Consider the following 10,266-nt stretch of genomic DNA (forward strand, 5'->3'; position numbering starts at 1 on the left):
CACCCAACGTCCTCCCCCGAGCGTATACATTTAACGCATCAGGGGAGGAGCGGTCGGGCAGGGGGAGCGCAGGTAAGGGACGGGTCTTGGGCCGGGGCCCACTAGAGCTGGGGCCCACCGGGATTTTTCCCGGTGTCCCGACGGCCCAGTCCGACCCTGGACAGGTCCCCTTTAGGTGCGGGAGTAAGGGCCGGGGAACACTGTTTTAGTAATAAGGGGGGGCATAGGGTCCAGCGAGCAAGTTGTAGACAGAGAGGAACGGAGAAACTGAGAGACTTCAGACTCTGTCACAAGATCAAAAGTATTAAAGGGAACCTGTCACCCTAAAAAATAATTCCAAATCCTTTTCTATCATGTTAGTTGAGCAAAATAAACATTACTTACACTGTCTAAACTATTTCATTTTTTTTCCCTTCAGTCCTGGAATTCTCAATCACAGCCAGCAGGTCGGCGCCATTTTGTAAATAGTGTTATTAAGGCAAGCTTTGTATCACCCCAAAATGATATGCATTTGCCATCTAGGTGATATCTAGGAATTGCTTAATGGAAAGTGAAAGTAATTGTAATTAAAAATCTAAGCTGACAATCATATATTGCCTGCCCTGCCTCTATGCCTGCGGCATAGAGGCGGGGCAGGCAATATATGATTGACAGCTTAGATTTTTAAATACATTTATAACAGATATGGGTGATTTAATTAAAAAAAGAATTTGGGTTTCATGTTTAATTTGTAAAGGACTTTTATTATAGAGCTTTTTATATGGGGGTGACGGGTCCCCTTTAATACAGAAAGAGAAGACTTAGGAAAATGAGATTAATAGTATCTGTAGGGAGGGGGTATTGTTTCTGTAAAAATATACTTTGCTTTTAAAGGAAAGGCTATGTCTCTGGGGGGGGGTGCCAAAATGCTTCCTTTTGCCCTGGGCTGGGGGTAAAAGCATCAGACCCGGAGGACAGATAAGCAGACACTGCTCTAAACGGCAGCTCCATTTTGCTTTCGTTATGCAAACAACAGTTTATGTGTGAAGGAACCCTGTCTAATTATAGGTGGAAAATGGGGAGGGTCTTAACTACAGTTGGTGCTCAGTCATTCTGATCTAGAGAATAATTGTGTCAATTGCACAAAAATACCAGCACAACAGGACTTGTTTTAGTGGGATAAACCCTGCTGATTTTGAATAGTAGCAAACCATATAACGTTTCATGAGCGTGCCCTTTTGTTGTCCACGTATCAAAAGGAGTGTTACATAGAGCTTATCCTTCCTGGGTCGGAGCACGTTTTCTTATGAGAAAGGATCTCCGGTGAGTGGGGCTGTAGCTGCTGCATTGCCAGGTATGTATCCATATCTGTATTTATATAGCGCTGCCTATATATACAGCACTGTACTTATATTGCACATATAGGGGGAACAACACTGCAGTAAATGAATATACATACACACAGTACAGAGTGCTGCCTGTTAGGAGATACAGCAGGAAAACTTATTCTGTTACACAATACCCTCTAACTGACTTCCACGTGCTTGTGGCTCAGCCAAAATAAAAGTTCCTGATAGGGAACAGTATACGCAGAAACAACTCAGTGTGGAATTCAGATATCCTTCATATCATAAACAAGTTTTAAGGAGATATGTATATATATAAAAAGGGAGTAAGAGCTCAGCCTGGCAACTATAGGCCTGTAAGTCTGACATCCGTGGTGGGCAAGTATCCCCTATTGTAAAATATAAGGATAATATAAGTCACGGAGGAATTCCCAGACCTGTATAAAAGCTCTCGGCCTTGTGCCTTTATATGGCCATGGAACCCCTCTGTGACTAATAATATCCCTATATGTTACAATAGGGGGTACTTTATTCACTATATAATATACAGGAGCCACAAATAACCTTTATATGGCCATGGAACCCCTCTGTACCTTATAATATCCCTATATGTTACAATAGGGGGTACTTTATTAACTATATAATATACAGAAGCCACAAATAACCTTTATATGGCCATGGAACCCCTCGGTGACTTATAATATCCCTATATTTTACAATAGGGGGTACTTTATTCACTATATAATATACAGGAGCCACAAATAACCTTTATATGGCCATTAAACCCCTCTATGCCTTATAATATCCTTATATGTTACAATAGGGGGTACTTTATTCACTATATAATATACAAGAGCCACAAATAATCTTTATATGGCCATGGAACCCCTCGGTGACTTATAATATCCCTATATGTTACAATAGGGGGTACTTTATTCACTATATAATATACAAGAGCCACAAATAACCTTTATATGCCATGGAACTCCTCTGTGACTTATAATATCCCTATATTTTACAACAGGGGGTAGATCAGTCTATTCTTTATAAACCTGAACATCCAAAAAGTCTACCGCCTCGCTCCCAGATTTCAAGATCATCATTGATATAGCAAAAATAAAAAGCCCCAAACTGTTTAAATAATAGATGGCCAAATATATGTTATATTGTTTTATATTTCCCCATTGCAGATTTGGCTGTTTGTTTGGGATTATTATGGCATCCACCATGCACAGCATTAAGATTCCTTTCTTCATTCTTTGGTCGGTGTATAAAGTGTCTCTTCCAGGTAAGTGCTTTTATACACAGAGTGGCTTGTAATGTAAAACTATAAAATGGCTGTTAGGCTGATGGCAGTGCCTTGGCACATTTGGAGTTTCCTCCATGGTAGAACAGTGTTGATGCTGTCGCTGTCTGGTTGGCATCACTTGGGTGAAATCACACACATTTCTCAGCAAAGCCACACAGCAGTGAGTCTATGGTAGGCTTTAGATTTCCCATGGAAAATAATGGGGACTTGCAGTTGTGGGGCTAGGGTCCCTTGATGTGGGGACCACAAAAAAAACTCCACATGACATACAACTACCCTCTTATAAGTAAATATTGGGAATATGAAATACTTGGCCTTCCCTGGCCCCTTCCCCTCTGAGGTTTATCCTCTTGGTCTAGTCGATGAACTGTTCTGTACTAAAAAGTTATATAATCTATGTTTGTATCTTGTTCTTTTGCAATGAGTTTCATAGGCAACTTGTCAATAAGGCTAGGAGGGGCTAAGCCTCCCCACACCTGCTTGGCACCTTAAAATAAAAGAAAACCTCACTCCGTTTCTGCACTGCTCTGGAACCTTTAACATCAGGGAAATCTTGCATTCCTCTTTCCTTCAAGCTCCAGTTCTGTTGTAATCAGCTGTGCTCTGATTGTATCTTTCTTCTTGTGGCTTCTCCAATCAGAGCACAGATTTTTTGACAGACAGTAAAACTGACCAATCAAGGCACAGATGTTTGCAGGGCTGGGGAGATATTACAAACGGAAGGCAGTGCAGAGATGAAGCCTGATAAGAAGGATCTGCAACTGTAACTTTACCCACAAACCAACTCTGAACTTTTGCTGCAGATTTCATCCCACATGTACTGTACTGTATATGTTCTAAAGGCTGAATCACTGGCTAAAATTAAATTGTTTTTTGTCACCTGGCACCTATAATATCCCTCTCCCCCTTGCTTCAGTACTAGATAAACTCTTTCCCCCTGAAAAAAGCATGTTGTGCTTTTATATATTTGTTGTTGTTGTATTCTGCACTTACTTTTTTCTCACTGTTTTGTTCATTTCTAGTCAGTTACAGTGGAGCCCTCATGAGACTGGACAGCTAGGAAACAAAGCAATGTTGTGTATCAGTGCCAGTGTTATAGTGCCAGGGCCTGAATATCTGCCCTCAGTACCCACTACTTCTCACTGTATATAATGTGCTGGTTCTGTATATACAGACTGTATCTCACTGTATATAATGTGCTGGTTCTGTAAATACAGACTGTATCACTGTATATAATATGCCTGGGGTGTCAGTACCCTCTGCCTTTCTCTCTATAAAACAAATTAAAACACAGTTAAGATAACTGATCCCAAACACAAATGGATGGAGAACCCCTTTACAGAAGTGCATGTATGAATACTTTTTTATCCTAAGCATTTTAGGGTGAAAAAAGCCCTCCAACCCGCACAATATCCCTGGGAGTCAGTGGGAAGTGCAAGAGGTAGGGTTAATATGCCCCTATGGCTTTAAACCTACCATTTTTTCTTTTCCTGTTACTGGGCAAAGACCCATGTATCTAGTTTAGTATTAACATATACCTCAGTTATTGGCCCAAGGCTGGACCACACCCTACCACACTTTAATATAGTGTTTGGAAAGGGGTGGTTCTTCCTTCTTGGCCTGCAGCATCTGACCAGAGTGGATGTCTCCAGGAAGCCTGGGATTCAGAAGGTTAGGCCCTCTGGCCTCCAACTAGGAAGTTAGAGGATTAGTTCTCCTTTACAGGCTCAGTCTTCTGCCTTATTGTTGAGACCATGGTTAAGACGCAGGTATCAGGTAAGTGCTTATCCCTGAACCACTATCAGCTGTTTGGGATCCAGTCCAGTAAGGTTGATACCCTAAGGAATACAGACTATTTCCCAATACTCTCCTCAGTGGTGCAGAACTGTTCTACTATCTATTGAGTCTGCCTTGCTTTAAAGGACATGTAAACCCCACACACAAAAATGTAATCAGTGAACAGCCTCTTTGAAATCTTTCAATACCTGCCACACTGGTTGTTCAGAGGTTAATAGTAAGGCTGCAACATCCCCTTAATCACTTAGATTTCCTTCTCCTCCTGTAACCCACTCGGCCCCCTCCCTCAGGAATCTGCTTTGATTTCTGGCTTACGGGCATGCTCAGTTCTTCTAAACTCAGATTACTAAACACGCCCTTCAATCTAGCAGCCAATGAGGAGATGGCATTGCTGGTTCCCATAGAAACTCAGCTCTAGCTGTCTGCTTTAATTTTTTTCTCCTAACTTTCTCTCCTGAGCTCAACTCAAACAAAGCAGAACTTTTATCAGAAACAGTTCTGCCTGCATTCTTGATGAAATGTATGCTGAATAATGATCTGTGTGTGTGTATTTGAATGTATCTGATTATGTATCAGGAAAAAAATGGCCACCGGGTGAAAGCTGCTATTTGGGGGTGGGGGAGATGTGCCCAACTGATATACATTGTAGGCAAAGGTAGGCTTTACATGTCCTTTAATAATATAGTTTTAATCTTTGTTTCTGTAATAACTGTACTTTTTTTGTTTCTGCATTTATATTGTACAGTCAGAATTAAGGTCTCATCAACACGATCAGTATCTGTAACAGTCGGGTCAGATGTGGTGTTGCCTTGTCGTCTGATTCCTGAGATGAACGCAGAGAACATGAAAATTTGTTGGTTTAAAACGAAGTTCCAGCCGTGTGTTCACTTTTATTCTGATGGGAAAGACGATTACTCAGCCCAGGTTCTAGAGTTTGCTAACAGAACAGAACTGCTAAAAGAGAACATCACTAGGGGAAGTTTCCCTTTAAAGATCCGTAACGTCACAGCTGAGGATTCTGGGGAATATTATTGTAATATTGACTCCAATAACCATCATGGTTTAGCAATAGTTCAGCTAGATGTTACCGGTAAGTAAGCAGAGTTTTGTCTTATTGAAACGCTATATCAAAAGAAACACAGGGTTTATTTTTCCTTTTTTGTAAACATGCTCGTCGGTATCAGACTTCCTCTCCTTTAGGGCTCCTTCCAATTTGGGCCACGAGTCTGCACAGCTCTCCCCTCTCTCCTGCTCCCCCTCCCTTAAGAATTCATTAAAATTTACTCCCCCTCCAATAAGAATGTGTGATCTGAGCTACCAATGGCTAGAACTGCAGCAGGAAGCTACTCAGACCAAACTAAAATGGCAGCTGCTATCTTAAACAAACAGAGGGAGCTTCTAGGGCTGTTAATCAAGTATGGTAAAGCTTTCTGCAGAATAAATATAGTGTTCAGTAATGTAGCCACTAATGTGGCTAATCTATCATAATCTATCAGCAATAAAATGGCAAAATGCCACTCGCCAGTGAATTAAATCACTAGGTTTTACCTCTGGGCCGGTTCTCATTTTTGCAATAAAATTCACTGACCGGGGGACTTTGAAAAGGAGCGCTAGGTTATTTATTGGTTTATTTAACAGGTATAGGAGACACCAGAGTCAATAAATCAACTACAATAACCTATAAATGCAACATTTAAATGATCTCATAATAAAATCCCTAAGAAAACCAGGTTATCGTTCTTTATTATTCTCAAAGAGGTGTTCAGGAAAGAAAGGGGGTACTGGGGTGGCTAACTGAAGTGGGGAGTGAAGCAGAGGCCTAACTAACGGGAGCTGGGGGTGCAATTGCACTCAGGCCTGCACCCCCTGGGGCCTACCAGAGCCTCAATAAAGCATATTGTAGGTGGCTGGGCAGGGAAAAGCTCCCAGCATGCATTGGAGGGAACCAGCAGGATCACCATAGGGGGGGAAGTCTGACGGGGGCCCAGTTTCTCCATTGAAAAGAATGGCAGGAAGGGGGTGGGAGGAAGAAAATGAGTAATGGATGGATAATTGTCAGAATCCCCAGGTTAATAATAACCCAGGTTAATAGCAAAGTTATTGGGTCTAGAGAAATAGGCAAAGCACAAGTTTGAGAAATAGTACCAGTAACTTTCAGACAGAAGTTTGAATCCCAGGGCAAGACTAAGCCATGTGTATAAATGTGGTGTGGGAGTGAGTAGGACATTTGTATGGAGAGGTAAGATTCATTTTGTGGGGGTTCAGGTAGGTTATCTGTAAATATCTGTGCAAAACTGGAGCATCTTGTATCTGCCACATATCAGGGAATCATAGGCAGATTCAGAGATATCTGGCCAAATATTCAGGCTCAGGGCAGGGATATCCTTGGCCCATTTTCATAGACATTAGGAAGGAGAGCGTTAGGGGGTTGAGCAAGGAGAGTATAGAATAGGGACAGCAATTCCTGAAGGTCTTTAATATGTAACATGGTTTCCAAACCGCAAGTTGCCATGTTTGGTGTCTCTCCCAGGCGTCAGTCTCCAGACATTGAATTGCAAATGGCGTTAAAGTGAAATTTTCCCAGTTTATACTACTGTGTATGTGCAACTTTAACTCTATACAAGGGTTTTTATTTGAAAGGCAAATTCAATGAGAAACTGCATAACTACCCTGGACCGGTGTATATTATTTTGAAAAATCGACCGGGGGGTGAAAAAGAAATTTAATTTAATTTAATGAGAGTGGGGTGGTGGCCTTCCCATAATTCGGAACTTTCTGGATAATGGGTTTTCCGGATAAGGGTCCGATACCTGTACTTGAATGCTTTAACCAGGCCCCTGGGATATGAAGTTGCCCCCAGTTCTATGTATTGATTCACACCTACCCCACCATTAAGGGGTCTAATGAGGATCAAGCACATAATCCCTAGAATTCAACACAGTTTATAAAGATTGTTTATGGGAGGATGAAGCTGAGAGTAGCCTGTGTGTTATTGCTGGGAGTTATGGGTAACAGGCAGTACAACTGCACCTCTAATTATATCTCTCTGTTTTTCAGCTGTTGGATCTCTCCCTTATATCTCCTCAGTTAACGCTGACACTGTGTATTGTGAGTCCTGTGACTGGTTGCCAAAACCGTATTTGATATGGGCAGATAATGAGGGAAACAATATAATCCCGCTGATGGAAAAGGTGCACACAAATAAGGAAAATTTATATTGTATCAGTAGTATTATCAGTATAACTGCAGCTGTTAATATCACTTGCACTGTCTCCAATGCTCTCAATCAGAGCAAGCAAAGCTCCGGGCACAATAAAGGTGAGTCAGTAAGAATTCTTACAGTTTTTGTTTATATTCCAGGTATTTATAGTTTATAGGTAGTTTTATGCCCCCTAGAATCATTTGATATTATGCCTATACTGTGAAGAACTGCTTCCTGTGCGGTGAAACCTCCGTACCCCCATCCCCTTGTACCTGAGGAACATGTCCTGCTATGGTGGTAAATAAATGAAGTCTTGGCATCTTATATTTCCTTATGGCTGTAAATCTCTGACCCTATTCTCCCTCCAATTATTATATAAGTAGGCCAAACCCCCAAATCCATCCCAAAGGATTCAGCCGAATACCAAACTCAATCCAAATCATAATTATCATATGCTAATTAGAAACCGGAAGGGGTAAAAGTCTTCTTTTTTCACTTCCGTGTTCATACAGACATTTAACCCTTCTAAAGCCTAATTTGCATGTGCTAATTTATGCTAATTAGGAGTTCGTTCGGCCAAATCCTATTTTTGCCCATTGAGGCCCCTCCTTTTCTGGCTGCAGTTATACAGTGCCTCTATACATGGCACCTTAACTTCACTAGGTGCAACTACAACTCCCAGTCTCTTTACTGAATGGCCTAAGTTATACTCTCATCTCTAGTTTGCCATTTTGCTATTGATTTTAACACTTTGTTTTTAACTTTTCTGATTAAACATTAAAGGGGTTAGTTGACCTCTAACTTAACTTTGGTTATATAATGGCCAATTCTAAGCAACTTTTTAATTGGTCTTCATTTTCTATCATTTATGGTTTCTTCAAATGGGGGTCACTGGCCCCGGCAGCCAAAAACTATTGCTCTGCACTTTTTTTGTTATTGTTAATTTTTATTACTTTTCTTTTTATTCAGCCCACTATTCATAAATCAGCCAATCTCCCAAACCACTCCCTGGTAACTAAGGTAAATTGCACCCTAGCAACCAGATAACTGCTGAAATTCCAAACTGAAGACCAAAAAAGTAAAATAATTCAAAAACTACCAATAATAAAAAATCAAGACCAATTGCAAATTGTCTCAGAATAGCACTTTCAACATCACTGTTGGCATGAAGCAATTAAACTTCTGTTCTGGAGTCCTTGCTCTACTAATTGTTTGTATGCTTGTGACCCATGCACGTAGCGTATGCGCCATATTCTACATGTGACATTAGCCTTATAGACCCTACTTTTATTAATAACAAGTAGAAATACAAGGGTGGAAAGGGAAATAGGAAGGGCAGTTTTCTTGAGCAAAAGTATATTCTTATGTTTATTAAAGATATATGTGTGTTGCGCTGTTCCTGTATGTGTGAGAGGCAATAAAGTCAGAATGTCAGATAAACCTTTTACATTTCTGGGTGTGAAATAAATGGTGTAACCCTGTATTTTTGTTCTTTAGAAAAAAGACTTCCAGCAGCACCCAGGGATACCTGCAGCCGTATTATTATTATCAGCGCCAGTGTTATGATTTGTTGTGTGTGTCTTTTCCTTCTATTGAAGAAACATCCTAAATACCCAAAGATTCCTTTGGGGATGTATCCCAATACAGCTCATAGCGAGAAGGAAAGAAAGTACAGCAACTGAGAATTCCAGCAGCGGTCGGCCGGGTGCTGCCAGTTTATATAGGCGGAAGAAACCACAGCATAAAAGAAGCAGGTGGAGAAACACATGGTAAAGGGGAATATTTGTACGTACAGGCCATGCTGACTTTATTGAATGGGAAATGGTTTTCTTGCAGTTTAGTAAAATTTCAAAATTGAGCTAGTTGTTCTGACACTAGAAATCAAAGCACAAAGCCCAAGCACTTAGTATTGTTGGAGTCTTGGAGTGGGTCTAATGTGTTAATGTAATTAACTTCAATCACATCTGAAAACCATACAATATATATAGTGGATAATGCACCCGCTACTGTCATTTATAAAGATATTATAGGTCACCGAGGAGTTAGGTCCCTATATAAAAGCATTAATTAATTAGCTCACTGCTGTATAATAAAAGGCTCTCAACCTGTCTCTGACTGAAACAACCTTCTTATATAACAGGTTTAATCGTTTACAGTTTTAAACAGTTTATAATAAAGGAGACACGCTCACCACATTAAATAGAGGGCTGGGCAGGGTCGGACTGGCCCGCCGGGACACCGGGAAAATCCAGGTGGGCCCTGGCAGCCCAGACCCGACTCTTGCGACGCTCCCTGCCCGACCGCTCTTTCCCTGACCCGTTAAAATTACGCACTCGGGTAGGACACCGAGTGGGGGTCCTGCGAGGGGGGTTAGGGGGGGCCTGCAGGGGGGAAGTTGGGGGACCTACGGGAGCCCCAGTGGGGGCCTTCACCCCCCAGTCCGACCCTGGGGCTGGGGTACCCATGCCCCAAGCCTTTGACTGCTTACTCCGCTCAGTTAACCACACAGCAGTGCAGTGCCCCAGACCCGCAGAACAGGGAAAAACACAGATTCAGCTGCTACACAGCAGGGTACTTATATAAACTATATAAATAATATGATATATAATTAATATAATATATTAATTACTTTG

General features: G+C 41.4%; 1 protein-coding gene across 2 annotated transcripts; it reads left to right on the forward strand.

Annotated features, from left to right (window-relative positions):
• Window positions 1–1,172: 1,172 nt before the first annotated feature.
• LOC101731430 (selection and upkeep of intraepithelial T-cells protein 2-like) lies at window positions 1,173–9,991 on the forward strand. Of its 2 annotated transcripts, XM_031892167.1 has the most exons (5): window positions 1,173–1,333; window positions 2,516–2,613; window positions 5,177–5,521; window positions 7,489–7,749; window positions 9,131–9,991. In XM_031892167.1, the coding sequence occupies exons 2-5, from the start codon at window positions 2,541–2,543 to the stop codon at window positions 9,313–9,315; spliced, it is 864 nt and encodes a 287-aa protein (XP_031748027.1). In that variant the 5' UTR covers window positions 1,173–1,333; window positions 2,516–2,540; the 3' UTR covers window positions 9,316–9,991. The 2 variants fall into 2 exon arrangements, with proteins under 2 accessions (XP_031748027.1, XP_031748026.1); XM_031892166.1 differs by lacking the exon at window positions 1,173–1,333 and having other exon boundaries at window positions 2,322–2,613.
• Window positions 9,992–10,266: the final 275 nt, after the last annotated feature.

Source organism: Xenopus tropicalis, chromosome 8 (assembly GCF_000004195.4).
Source record: "Xenopus tropicalis strain Nigerian chromosome 8, UCB_Xtro_10.0, whole genome shotgun sequence".
NCBI lineage: Eukaryota > Metazoa > Chordata > Amphibia > Anura > Pipidae > Xenopus > Xenopus tropicalis.

What these genes read in the sequence shown, in the direction of transcription:
- LOC101731430 (XM_031892166.1), top strand. Translation starts at nt 2,472, where the DNA reads ATGGCCAAATATATGTTATATTGTTTTATATTTCCCCATTGCAGATTT. An exon ending in AGTTCAGCTAGATGTTACCG is followed by an intron (nt 5,522 to 7,488) that starts GTAAGTAAGCAG and finishes TCTGTTTTTCAG; the next exon opens with CTGTTGGATCTCTCCCTTAT. An exon ending in AAGCTCCGGGCACAATAAAG is followed by an intron (nt 7,750 to 9,130) that starts GTGAGTCAGTAA and finishes TTTGTTCTTTAG; the next exon opens with AAAAAAGACTTCCAGCAGCA.